The sequence below is a fragment of the Antechinus flavipes genome, chromosome 1, assembly GCF_016432865.1.
Source record: "Antechinus flavipes isolate AdamAnt ecotype Samford, QLD, Australia chromosome 1, AdamAnt_v2, whole genome shotgun sequence".
NCBI classification, from domain to species: Eukaryota; Metazoa; Chordata; class Mammalia; order Dasyuromorphia; family Dasyuridae; genus Antechinus; species Antechinus flavipes.
In genome coordinates, this window is record NC_067398.1 from 108,463,522 (window position 1) to 108,478,495 (window position 14,974).

At 34.3% G+C, this 14,974-nt stretch overlaps 1 protein-coding gene across 1 annotated transcript in view; it reads right to left on the reverse strand.

Moving 5' to 3' along the window:
* Positions 1-14,974, reverse strand: part of KDM4C (lysine demethylase 4C) — a 437,566-nt gene that overhangs the window by 184,139 nt on the left and 238,453 nt on the right. Inside the window, exon 12 of the mRNA XM_051987536.1 lies at positions 8,916-9,036. Coding sequence (XP_051843496.1) covers positions 8,916-9,036 — 121 coding nt within the window. The remainder of the gene's footprint in view (positions 1-8,915; positions 9,037-14,974) is intronic.

Genomic DNA, 14,974 nt, shown 5'->3' on the forward strand with positions numbered 1-14,974 from the left:
ACCATGGCCACTTCCGGGACAAGCTTTCATATCTGATTCTTAAATATAGTGGCTGTATGACCCAAGACAAAACCCTTAACTTTTCAGTGCTTAGATGATAACAACTGTCTCAAGTAAAAGTACGTGATCTGCATTGTATTAAGAGAAAGACAACAATCTAATTTCAAAGCGTGGGTATTTAGATAGAGAATTACATACTTGCTCAAAACCAGATTGTACTTAGTACTGCAAAATACTAACCCTTTCAATGGTTAGTAGCCAGACTGACTTAGTACTACAAAATAATTCCCCCTTCAAGTGACAAAGAAATTATATCTTTTTTTTTCTTTTTCAGAATAAACTAGAAAGTGGAGTTATTTTTTTAAATTATTAGAAAAATAAAAAAATCACTTACTGAAAATCTCAGCCAGTCCTATTTACAACATGCATGCACATGCACATGCACACACACATACACACATCCCTCAAAAACTAACAAGAAATTGATGACTATAATCATTGAGGTTAATATCTGTATATAACTTGGACAATCAATTTAAAACATAATTAAGAAAAATACAGCAAATGGGATGTGTACCAAATAAAATTAAAGGCTAGTTAACAAAACTTTTTCCAGGAAAATATAACTACAAAATGATAAAACATTCATTTTTTTCTTCATTGTAGCTGAAAATAAGAGTAAAGAATTGTCTTAATAAAAATAGCCTCTAATTAAAAATACATCCCTTTCAACTGATCCCTTTGATATATGTAAATCTTTAATTATTTTACTAAATGAATTCAAATATTTATAGGCACTCTTATTTTAAATAAATTATTGTAACATTATCTGAAACCCACTCTCAATTTTAGCCCCTGAAGGCATCCAAACATTACACAGATATGGATCATAGGCCTAAAATATCTCTAATTTCAAGATATGCTTAACATGTAAAATGAAGTACTCTGCTTGCTGAAGAGAAGACAAAGATAAAGAATTATAGTTATTAAGCTATTTTCACATCAAAGCTATATACTTAGGTCTTACTTTGAACCTGATAAATGTTCATGGACCTGCAAAAATTTTATAATAATGATAACAATAGCTGTTTTTAGAATACTGTTACAATAGCAGTGTAGATAGTTTTCATTGTGAATGAAATTACAACATAATATTTTTATTCAAATGTAAAAAAAAAAAAGGTATTTTTAGTCACCTCTGTATTAAACTAAACAGAACATTAAAAGAAAATAATAGTAAAAAAATAGCAACTTGGCCCAGATTCATTTTGATGTAAACTCTATCCAAAAGTAATAAAGAACGCGATAAGGATGTGATGCTGATGATGACAATGCTGTTATCTGGTATCATTATTACAACTGTTGAATACAACTGAAAATGGGGGATCTGACCTATGAAATGGCAAAGATTCAAAAACAAGAACCAAAAAGCCTCAGTGATCACCATCTGCATGCACTAATCGAAGAATATGATGACAATAAGCTGTCAAGGAGATTTGCTTGTGAAAACATAAGTGCTATGATGATAGCAAATCAGGCCAAGTCACTGCCATGAGAAATTACAGAATGGTTATTCTCTAAGGTTTATAGATTTAGTGATCAATGTAGACTGTATAAGAAAATGGGACATACAATGCAATATTACTTCTACAGGATCTACAGGCAAAGCACTTACCAAAGATCGGAGAAAGGCCTGCCGCAGGCTAGCACCCTTACTTCATCAGCTTTAATGATGGCACTAAATGAGTGCACTTGCAGCCTCATTTGGCAGTATTTTAAAAAAAAATTTACTTAGCCATGTCATTAAAAAAATATTTGAAAAAGGAACCTACAACATTAAACTTAAGTAGGTGTGATTACCTTGTCAATAATGGAAAAATGTCTGGGAAGCAAGACAGGGACCATGGTAACTCATGCCATCTTGGCACATCTATCAGTTCTGAAAGATTCTGATTTTAAGTGGGTGGTTTTTTATATAAACTTAAGTGACCAGGAATCCATCAAGAAGTTACCAGGAAGCTATGTCAAAAGAAATAGAGGTTAAGCAGCGACTCTGGGGCAAATAAGGGCCCGAGGTCAGCTTTGTTACCTTTCAGGGAAAAATTAACCTAATCTATATTAGTCAGGGCTGAGGGAAACCCTGGTAAATAATAGTCAATTTATACCTAGCAAGATATGAGCTATGTGCTAGAATTATACATCAGAAAGTTGCTATTACTCAAGGAAAGACAAACAACTAATTCTGATATTATAATTTCAGATTCCAAATATCCTAGAGAATTTGACCGATAAACTCTACCTGAATAAGACAACTGTGGATTTAACAGTGGCCTGCATAAGCCTACACTAGACACATCAGCGATGCAAAAAAACAAAAACAAAACATCTTCATGTTTTTAAATAAACGCTATCATTTTGAACTTTCATAATCTTTAAACTACAAGGAACAAAAAAGCCTTTCAAAATATACAGACTTAGCTGAGACCAAAATTATGTGAAATCAAAACCATACAAATATTGTATCATTGAATACAGAGCTGGCAGGGACCTAAAGAGATTACTGAATTCATCCATTTTATAAATGAGAAAACTGAGACTTAAAAGAGACTTAATGACTTGTCCAAGATCATAAAACTAGGGCCAGAGGTAAGACTGGAAGCCAGGTCTTCCAAATTATAACCCAACCATCCCACTTTATCATCATCCCCTTTGTTCTGTCTGTAACTAGAATTATGCCAGGGATGTTTTCAATGGTTAGAACATTCATCAGTAAAGAAGCATTTATTAAGTATTTACACAGTGCCAAGTATTGTGCTAAGCACTGGGCATACTAAGGAGAAAAAAAAGTAAAAATGCCATCACATTGTCCTGAGGGCATTGAAAATTTTAACAGGAAGACAAAACACAAATAACTAAATATTCTAAGATAGATAAAATACAAATGAGACATAGTCAGAATGAAGGCACCAAGAGGAGGAAAACTTGGGGAAGGTGGAATTGGAGCTGAACCCTGAAGGAGATGAGGAGGAAGAGCACTCCAAGGATAAAGGAAGAGCCAGAGAAAAGGCATCAAGTCAGGAGATAGGATATCACGTCTGAGGAACAAAGGAGGCAAAGACAGCAGGATCATAGCCTATATGGAGAGAATAAAAATATAAGAAGACTGTGAAAAGATAAGGAGAGAGAAGGTAGGAAAGAACTTTCAAAGCCAAACAGAACACTTACATGTGATCTTGGACAAATAGAGGACTATAGATACTTACTAAGTAGGAAGGTGAGACTTGCACTGGGCAAATCCTTTTGGGAGTGGCAGATAGACCAGAAGGGGTAGAGACTCGATGCAGTGAGACCTAAATAGAGGCTACTTCAGTAGTTCAAGAGAGAGGTAATTGTTGGAATTCTTACAAACCGCTAACTAATTAGAGTTGATCTGATCTTACAAGAAGATGTTTTGGGCAGAACCTGAAACAAGGTACTAAGTAGAACTAATTAGTACAATGCTTGTGTTTGCACCTTTACTCATTGGAGTTCACAAGTATGCCAGATTCATAAAGTAAACTTTGTAACTTTGTGAATTCACACCTCCCTTAAAGCTCTTAGGGCCAGAGAGCACTATGGGAGAAAACCCATAATCCCATTCTCTCAGAAGAGTCAGATATAAGGCCAGTGAAGAGAGAGCTATTCGAGAATATATTCCACTTGGCTGGCTGGTGGCAGAAGAGAGTTCAGCTGCATTGGAGAGGAGCACTCTGGTGCAGACACAGAGCACTTTGGGAGATTTCAGCGGAATTACGACAGAAGCCCTCTCTCAGAGGCAAGAGAGAATATTTTCCACTTGGCTGGCTGGTGGCAGAAGAAGAGTTTTCAGAGGAAGAAGCTACGAGTCGAGAGTTCAGCGGACAACCAGATTCATCTTCATCTCACACCACTGTAGCTGGTGGCTGGGCTCCTGCACTTCCCCCTCTGAGACCAAGCTGGTCTGAAAGACTCACCAGAAAGCTAGCTGAGCCCCAAGTGAAGGAGACAAGAGATTCATTCCATCTCTGTGCTGGCTGGAGGCTGAAGAAAGCAGAGGCAGAGGCTGAAGGACAGAATCTTTGGATTTGGAGACATTCGGAGGGCTCTAAGTTAACCGGGCTATATTAGAGACAATAAAAGATCTGAACTTTTATCACCTGGCTGAGTTTTGAGATGATTATTACTTTCAACTGATACTAAAGCTGCCTCCAAGAAAACCTCCCCAAGAAACCTGCACCTCTTCACCCAGAGAGAACCTTCTTAAATTATTATTTATAAAGAAGAACAAGAACTCCAATAGGTAATGAAGGTCTATATCAAGAGACAGAGAGATGTAAGACAAAAAAGAAAAGGAAGCAGAAAAAGAGATCATGAAGACTGAAGGAACAAGATTTGGTAGCATATTATATATGTGGAATAAGTTTTAGAGATGAAGACTGATACCAAGTATAAGCTGGAGTGATAAGAATACTGGCATCCTTAAAAAATAACCTCAAAGTTGGAAGTTTTGAGGGATTGAGCTGAGTTCCGTTTTGAGGGGAAAGATAATGAAGTAATTTATACATGTTAAATTTTAAATATTTGTTAAACATCCACTTTGAAATGTCCACTAGATAGTTGATGGTGTAAAACTCAAGTTTAGAAAATAAGTGTTGGGGAGCATCTAGGTGGAGCAATGGATAGAGCACCAGCCCTGAAGTTAGGAGGACATGAGTTCAAATCTGATCTCAGACACTTCCTAACTGACCCTGGGCAAGTCACTTAACACCAACTGCCCCAGCAAAAATAAATAAATAAATGGATGAATAAATGGATAAATGAATGAATGAATGAATAAAAACAAAAGCTTGCTATTATCATTTAAAAAATAGGTTGGGCTATTTAATTCTATAAATTGTTCTTATACATATAATGACTTATCCTTGGGATCTGATAAGATCAATAAGCAATAAAACTCTTAAGGAGTAGAGAGTTCGAAAAGAAAACCCTAAACAGCCACCATGAGTGAGTATAAGCTGAAGATTGAACAAAGACGACTGAAGAATACTCAGCTGGGAGAAGACTCAGGAGATTACAGTACAATGAAAGCTTAAAGACAATAGGCCAACAGGAAAAAGGCCAACAGTATGAAAGACTACAAAGAGAGAAAGAAGAATTAGGACTGGGAAAAGTTCATTAGATTTGGCAATGAAAAGATCATGTATAATTTTTGACAAAGTAGTTTCAATTGAATGATGAAATCACAAACAAGAATTAGTGAAGGGGTTAAAAACAAATGAGAGGAGAGGAAATAGAGAATAATACATATCAATTAAAAAACATTTATTAAGAACTTATTATGTGCCAAGCACTGTGCTAAACAATGAAGATACAAAGACAATCCCCTAAAATGAAGAAATGGAGAAAGCAATGCACAGAAAAATATATACAAAACAAACTTCATACAAAAAAGATAGGAAATAATTAACAGAGAAAAGGCACTAAAATTTAAGAGGGATGACTTCTTATCAAAGGAAAGATTTTTGTAGGAACTTATGGGAAGCCAGGAAGTTATGGCGTCTGAGTGTCCAAGATGGTTAACATCCAGAAAGAATAACTGGAGCCAAGAGATGGAAGATCTTAGTCAGGAATAGCAAGATTAGTGTTACTGAAGAATACTTTTCAGGAACTAAGATATAAAAAGTCAAGAAAGGTAAGAGGGGGCTAAGTTACGACAATATCACAGAGCACTTTTTATTTGTTGCTGAAAGTAGGAGGAAAAGACTAGAGGATATTGTGTGAAGTGATTTAGGAAAATCACTTTATTGACTGAATGGAAGACAGACTGGAATGAGGAAATATTTAAAATAAGAATACGCATCAGCAAGCTACCAGTAGTCTAAGTGTGAGGAGATGAGGGCCTGCAGTAGTGTGAAGATAGGATCAGAAAAGCTAAGGGGCATATTCAAGAGATGCTACAAAAGTGAAATCCTTAAACCTAGGCAATAGTTTGGACATGGAGGGTGAGGGATAGTGATAATGGTTGGGAAGAGGGTGCTGTTCTATACAACTATAGGAAAAGTAGAAAGGAGGCAGGGTTTAGAAGAAAAGAGAATAGGTTCTGTTTTGGATATGATGAATTGAGGTTTTGTACTAGACCTCAAATCTGAGATGTTTGAAAGATATTTGGAGAGGTGAGACTATCAGCAAGGAAAATGGGGCATGAAATGCAGAGTTAAGAGCTTGCAGATGGTAATTAAATCCATGGGAGCTGATGAGATTTCCAAGTGAAATAGCATAGAGAGAGAGGAGAAGGCAGCCCAGGGCTGAATCCTAAGAAAAAACAAAGATAGAATGATCTGGAGGAGGCCCCAAGAAAGGTAACAAAGCAGGAAGGAAGGAGGAGAAAAGGAAGGAGGAAAATCAGGAATGAATGGTGTCTTCAAAACTGAATGTATTGAAAGAAGCAAAAGAGAAAAGAGTGTCAAAGGAGACAGAATTAAGAAAAAGCCATTGGATTTGGCAACTAAAACATCATTAGTCCAGTTAATGATCATCTCTATATAGATGACTTCCAAATTTAGACATCTAGCCCTAATCTATCTTCTGAACCACAATACCTTCTAGGCACCTTCTCTGTCCCGTCCCATCAGCACTTGAAATTCAAGAAATGAAACAGACTATAAACCTTAGAGCATATAATAAGAAAGGGGGAAATGGGATTTAGAGAAGCAATCTCGATGTCCATTGCAGCTTGAAACAAACATTACATATTTACTGAGTATTTTCCCTCCAATCCCATTTAAAAACTATTCTTAGTTATCACATTTCAAGGAGAAATAAATTTTTTCATTAATTTTATACCAAGGGATGAAGTACTAAGTTAACAATCAGAACTTCGGGAAACATCTAATTTAATCAAAACCACAGAACAAACCCTGTCATCATCAATTTAGAATCAAGATGCTGAAAAATGAAGTAATTTTCTGATGTTTTAATTATCAATAGGCCATATTTATAAATTTAAGATTACACAGATTACAGTCATTGTTCTTCTCAAATCTCCCAGGATCTTAAAAATCAGACCTGCCTTGTTGTGATGAGCATCCTACTGTTTGGGATAGAGCAATTGACTTATTCAGATTGCCTAGATTCAAATTGAAGATCTGACAATTACTAGTTGTACAGCAACAGACAAGTCATTTTAGCTCTCTAAAATTCACTACCTTCATCTATATAGATAACAGATGAATCTCTCAGGTTGTTGTGGCTCTCAAATAAAATAATGTATTTAAAGCAATTCACAAATTTATCAAAGCTGTTAAACATTTCGAGGAGGATGAATGAGTAGAGTTAGCTTTTCAAAAGTTGAAATGAGTGATGAAGTTGTTGTTCCCTGAAAATGTATGATGCACTGAACAAAAAATACATTTTAATACATTTATTAGAAAGAAAAGAAGCTGTATGTCAAAATGGATAGAGAGTCAAGACTCAAGACTCAAGACTCAAGACACATGCTAGGCTTAGGACCCTGGATAAATTACTTAATGCCTTATGTAATCTCATAACTTGCAGAAAAGTTGTCTATCTGCATTGGTAGAGAGAGTTTCAATACTAAGTATTCCCTAAAGTAATGAAATTATGAGCCTACTCTCCACCCCTAATATTCAGAATTTTACCCTTTCTTAGTTGCATGTTTTAAAAGAAGACACACATATGCTGTATCTGCATTCCATTATATCTCTCTCTAACTCACATCACTACCCTCCTCTCATAGAGACGTCAATAAAGTAATACTAGATCCCTAAAATAAATCGATTTAATTTTTTCCATTCATAGTTACTTTCCATTCATAGCCAATTGAGCAGTTGGGCTCAGTAGATTCAGGTCTAACAGGTCTTCCTTGGGTACAAGTTCTGCCCAAAGACTGTAAGGGCAAAGCAAGTCATATTACCTCTAAGTACTTTAGATCTGGGGTGGGGAACTTCTTTTCTGCCAAGGGCCATTTGGATATTTATAACATCATTCCCAGGCCATACAAAATGATCAACTGATAGAACTTGAGCAATGGGAGTTTGTAGTACTTTGTTTTGAGCTCATTATCACCTATAGTTGCATTAACAAATGATTCAGAGGACCTTATACAGCCTGACAGCCTGATACTGCCCACCCCTATTGCAGACAAGTCTGTAAGTTATAGAGAAGGAATCTGAGAGCACTGGCAAAACAAATTTGATCATTTGGGAATTCCTGATTATCAATTAAATCATAGGAACTAAATTTTAGGGACCCTACCTTTAATCTTTTCCATTCACATTCATATTCATGTATTGAATAAAAACACAGAATCTAAGATGTGTCTCTAATGAGCCTGTCAATATTCTCAGATATGAATTACCTTTAACAAGTATTTTCAGCCATATGTCTAAGCACAGTGTTTTCACGAAGTAAGAACTTAATTAATATGGACTAGATTAAGTATATTGTTTTGAAAATACAAGTACATTCTGTCAAACTAAATGGGGCAAAAAACTCATACCCTGAAAGCCTGAAACTCAAGATTTCAAGAAATTCAGGATATTCAACAGTCAGATTAGCATTATTTCTAAATACAAGAGTGTTGTATAATGAGACATGAATCATGTTACTCTTTCAATATACAGTACATATTTGAGGGCTATTTAACCACACAATATTATCAAATGTTTTCACATAATGCAGATTTTCTGATTTAAGGATGATTTTTATTACAGAAGAATTTAAAGGTCTTTTATCACCAATTAAAGAAATTGAAAATATTAGGAAGGATGTTAAATTCTATTGCTTCATATAGTTGTGTACAATTTGCCACAAAGTCAAAGCATCTCTCTCTACTAAACACAAGTAGACCGGGAAGGTCAATTAAGTACAAGACTTACCTTCATCACTGGCTGCCTGCTGCTTTACCAGAGTCATTGGTGATCTGGCTGGTGGTTTACTCAGTGGGTGGCGCCAACTCTTGGAAGTTTTTGTTTCCCCTTCTCTTCTCTGACTACAAAACTAAAATAAGGAAAAACCAAACAGAATTTAAATCAGATTTACAAATATTGACTTTCATACTGGACAGTAGAAAATTATGCCAAGAAAAAATATAATGAATTTCATTTCTTTTACAACTTCTATCTCCCTTTGGGGCATATGAGCTGATGCTTTTTACACTTATGAGGGAAACAGACTTAAAGTAAAAGAAATAAAAATGAAGAATAAAAATTTTCTAGTTTATATTCAATAAGGAATTTTTCAGGAGCAATTTTATCAAGAAGACATTGAACGTACCTTCTGTTTCATCCTCAAAATACTTACTGAAAGGTGGGTTAAGTTTGTCAGACCCGCAATATACTAACAAGCTCTCAATTTCTCAGAATTCTAAACTAAGCATAAAAAAAATCATAGCTTTCTTTTTTCAAAAGAAAGTAGTCAAAATAACTATGTTTATCTTATTCCTATTTTTCATTGGACATCTTGTGGTTCCTTTCATCTTTCCATTGGGGGATCGCAAAGCTCTTGGAAACCTGTTTCCCATGCTAATATCTATGCCATCCCTGCACAGACAGAAAAACTAATTAACAACACTATAAAAACTGAAGCATGACTTTGCTGCCATGAAACCATTTTAAATTTGTTTCCCAAAACCTTCGTCAGGATTTGTTTAAAAGTATTTGGTGAAAAGGATAGAATCACTTCAAAAAATATTTGCTAAGAAGTTTTACAGTAGTAGAACTTTTGAATCCAGGTTAGGGCTTAAAATAAGGATTAGATTCAGTACATCTCATCATTAGTCCCAGACAAGAAAGAAACACCTGATAATACATATGAAGAGGTTTTACAATTTTAAATAGAAAAGTAACCAATTGTTTTCTTCAGACAAGAAAGAGAGGCACATAATGCTTTCCTCTCTACTTTTTGGGGAAAAAAAGGCAAAGGGGAAAAGGGCTAAATGGGAGATCAATTTTGTCAAATCCATCACAAATGGTAAAAGAAAAGCAGGAGTATAAATTATTCTAATGACCTGAAAGTGAAATGGCTTTTGATAGTCTATTATAACAATCTAACAAAAATCTGAGAAGAATATCAATATGAAAAAGTTGTGGTGGTGGAAAATAGTTTAAAATGAAAACATTAAAATACGTAATTACACCTACATGTTGATATAAAATTTGGTTCAAAATACCTACAAAGTAATTTTTGGTTAACATTTAGCAATATTGTTTATTGTAATATTTTGTTATTATTGACAATATTGTAATATTTTTTATAATTATGAGATGGCAGGACCTTGAATGGTCTGTGATTCCTCCAAAACTGCAGACTGAAACCTATCTAAATCCTCTCATGATCTGTGATTCTTGCCCATGGTCTCCCATAACCCCTTCACATAGGGCTGACCCAATGCATAAGGATAACATCCTCTGGATGACATGTATAACAAAAGAATACAAACAAAATCTGAAAGTCATCCATCACTCTTCTTATATGACTGCTACTTTTCTGGTCACACATCTCTGTTAGCATCCATTATGTTGATTTTGTTACACAGTTCTTGGTGGGTATTTTTTTTTATTTTGTATTTTATATTACCTTCAACTTTAATTCTTAGGAGACTATTATATTCTGTAACTCATAGCCATAAAGCAACAATAGAAAAATATTGTGTTGTGATTTTTTTTAATGGCCTCTTTTTTCAAAAAAGGAAGCTTGGGGATCATTAAAAACACTGAAAACTTTTCCAAGAACAAGCTAAGCCATTCTATTCCTTCATTTCAATTATGAGGCTATCATCGCATTAATTCATATTGACTAGCCATGATATATGTCCTGATGAACCAACTCTGTTGGTTATCCATCCAATACTAGCATAATCTGGAAAACACATACTTTTCATCAATTTGGTTTTCCTAGTGTGGATAATCTGTGTGTATTCTAGAAATGATTATGGCTATCTTATAAAAAGTTAAGAGCTTTTTAATGTTTGTTCTTGTACATCTATGCTTAGTGAAATGCCTAGGACATTGTAGAAGCTTACTAAATGATGGCTGAAATGACAGTGAAATGAATCTTATTTAGGAAGCTCTGTAACATGTAGACCTTCGTGGAATTGACACAGGATAACTGACAAAAGCACTTGAAGAGTAGTATCATCGTTAAGAAATCTCTCTTTTACTTGGATTCTCTTCATCTTTTAAATATGATTAATGGAGAAGTTATGATGATGGTATAATTAAAAGAGAACTTGCCTAGATCTTAGGATACCTGATTTTAATTTCCAGCCCAGTCATTTACTAGAAGTAAGACTTTAAGTGAGGTCCCTGATCTCCTCATGTTAAAGGAACTGTTTAGATAATAATAACTGTTTAGATAATGACCTCTAATAAGTTTGAGCCTCAATAGTCTATGATTCTTCTGAACTATACTATTAACCTATTTGCAGAATATCCTATTTATAGAAAAAGAATGGTTAAAGTATTTATAGAATTTTTGAGATAGAAGGAATTTGAGAGGAATCACCTAAGCTTATTTGTAGGCAGGCAATATCTCAAGTCCAGCTTTTCTTTCTTCCTTTCTTTCTCTCTCCCTGCCCCCCACTGTCTCTCTCTTTCTCTGTACTGACACACACACACGCGTGCACACACACACACACACACACACACAGACACACACCCCTTTCACTCTGTCTCTCTCCTTCAAGCTTTCATCTGCTGACTTACTCAATTACAAACATCTAAAGAACTGAACCTGAAAACTCAGTTATTAAATAAGTTAGCAATATCATACAGCAGTTAAACAACACTGATGTGAGATAGAAAGTAAACTTTTAGCAAAGCCAAAAATGGAGATCCTGTTTCTCTAGGACTTTAAGGTTTACAAGGCACTTTCCTTACAATATCCCTATGAGGTTGATAACTGGAGATGTTATAATCTTCATTCCATGGAAGAGGATGTAAAAACTTTAAATGGTTAAAAGCCTGGCCTAAAATCACAGCAAAAATTGCTGAAATCATTATTGAAAACAAAATTTTCTAACACTACATCTCTTCCTAGTGACTCTCAAAGCAAAATAAAATAATTACATTTCTTTCCTAACAGTTTAATTTTACTTTGGTATAAAAAGACACAAAGAAAAAATGAGTTGTGTCCTAATGGTGAAAAACAAAAACAAACACAAAAGAATAATGGAAATGCTGGAGTCAATTTTGACTAAATTAAGCCAGTGCTTGACTTAAAGTCTTTAAGGTTATTAATAGAACAAGAGATAAATCATATTCATTTCGTACAAAATATCATTAATAATGGCTGCCAGTTCTTGCTAGTATGATTTTCATATAAGGAACACTGGTCAAAGGATCAGAAAATGAAAAGTATCTGTGTTCTTATTATTTATCTGTATTTCCTCTTGTCCCTTAACTGTAATTTCTTACAAAATACAGCTACTTTTATTCCAGACATTTCTTAGAAAGGGAAAATCAAGTTAAAGTGGCCACTCAGCTCATCCTACAATACCAACATTCATTTCTGCATGCTGTTTTTATTCAAAACAATAAAGTATTTGGCAAAACCAATTACATAATAGCAAAAAAAAAAAAAAAAAAAAAAAAAAAGAACACCACCTTCTTACTCTACCTGGAAAAGAAGAAAAAAAGAAAAGCAAATCTATTTAAAGTTCAATGAATAAAATGTAAGGGAAACTGAATCATTGACATTAAAAATGATTAAAATAAAGTTTTTTTAACAATTAAAAAAAAAAAAAAACCCACAGAGAAGCCTGAGATGTAGCTTATTATATTTAATAATGAAACTAAGTTCTTCATCATGAAATTTCTAATAATTAAAGGATCTATTTTTTAGTATTTTATATAAATTTTATTAGGAATTTTTACAAACAAAAATAACCTAAAATTCTCCATTTTAATTCTCTCCTAATCCTTTCAATTTCCAAGTAGAGTTTACATAATTGATATATCATAGTTTAGTTTACCATCGAGATACTATATTTTTCCCATTCAATATTTTCATAATTATAAATGGGACGATCATTTTATACACACATCTTTTTTCTTTTTTGCAAGGGATACTATTTTTGGAAAATTCATTCAACTACTTCTTTTCAAATAAACTGGACTAATAATTTTCTAAGCATTTTCCCCAAATGTGGTATCAAGATTCAGTATAGATACTGAGATACAAAATGACTAAGGCTTGTGATCAAAATAGGAAGTTCAATAGAGTTTAATATTGATCAGAAAGTGTTAATAATAGATGCAAAAAGTCTACCTCAGAATCTCAGCATTGAAGGGATTACAGATGTCATCTAATTCAAACCATACATGAGACAGGAATTCCTCCTATATACCTATAAATAGAAATCCAGTATCTACTAGAAAAACTTCCAATGACTGATGGAGCACCATTTCTCAAAGATAGACTACTTCACCTTTGTGCAGCTCTAATTATTACAAAAGTATTTATGGTTCCTCCACACCTTCAACTCACAGAATGCTATAAAATGTCTCTCTCTCTCCCAAATTTCTTTTACTTAATTCCATCTCACTATATCTAAAATTCTGCAATTCTATAGTAAAAATATACAGTTACAAAAAAGGGTGGACCACTATAATGTCATAGAGCCAAATCTACTTGGTACTTAGCCCAGGATCTAATTATATAAACAACTGGACTTTCCCTTTTCACTCACCTTTATTCCCTGAGAGTAACCACAGAAGTAAATTTAGTGATCCTACTCAGTAATTCAGAGTATGTAAAGGTCTGCCATCAGATCTAGATTTCAACTTCATAGATCTAAGCAAGACTAAAGAAGAGATAAGACTGGCAAAAATTCATCTAAAAAACATTAGGGCAAAATATGGAGAAACAGAACAGATATAGACAGAAGATAGGTCCTACTGGTCCAAATGCAAAAGGATTCTAGTCAAGACAATAAATTAGGCCGTCAAAATGCCTTAATTCAGAAGAAATACTTCCAAGATCAGAAGGATCATAGAATAAAGAGATCTCAGAGATCTTTCATTTCATTCAAACTGTACTTAAACATAAATCCTCTTCACATCCTCATTAAGAAGTTGGTCAAGTTTCTGCATGAATATCTCAAAAACTGGTTACTTCCTCCATCTAAGGCAACACATTCCATTTTTTGTATGGCTTTAAATTTAGGAAGTTACTCCTTCTCATGTCAAGAAAAACACTGTGTTAAACTTCCATTCACTCTTCCAAATTAAATTCTGCCCTTTGGAGCCAAGTTGAACAATCTTCCCTTGACACCTTTCAAATTTTGAAAAACAATTATCACATATTCCATGCATACAGATTGTCTTCTCCTGGCTTGATAGCTCCAGTTTTTCAACCAATTCAATCCTCATACAATTGAGTCTTTTTCCTGAGGCAATTGGAGTTAATTGACTTTCCCAGTCTCACACAGCCAGGAAGTGTTAAGTGTCTGAGGTCAAATTTGAACTCAAATCCTCCTGACTTCAAGGCTGGTGTTCTATCCACCATACCAACTAGCTGCCTCCAATTGACTCTTCTTTATCACACATGTTACTCAAATTGTCTAGTTTCTGTACTCTGGCTAAATTTTCAAAAATTTTCTTTTATTTGAAACTCCCAAATGTCTCACATGAAGACTATTTCTCTCCAAATTCTACCCACAGTGAAGATGCTGCTTATCCAGCTCTTGAATCATACCAACAAAGTAAGGGAAATGAAAAGCTCAGAGAGCAAAGGCTGTTTTTGACTTTCTTTGTATCCCTAGCACTGAGTACTGTATCTGGAACATAGCAAGAACTTAATACATGGTTGACCTGGTTCATGGTTGATTTCAAAAAAATCAGAATTGGCAACATTAGCATTCAGGAATGACTTAGATAAGTCTTGAAAGTGAGACAAAGACTTGCTTTTTGACCCCCTTTACTTTGCTTAGTATAAT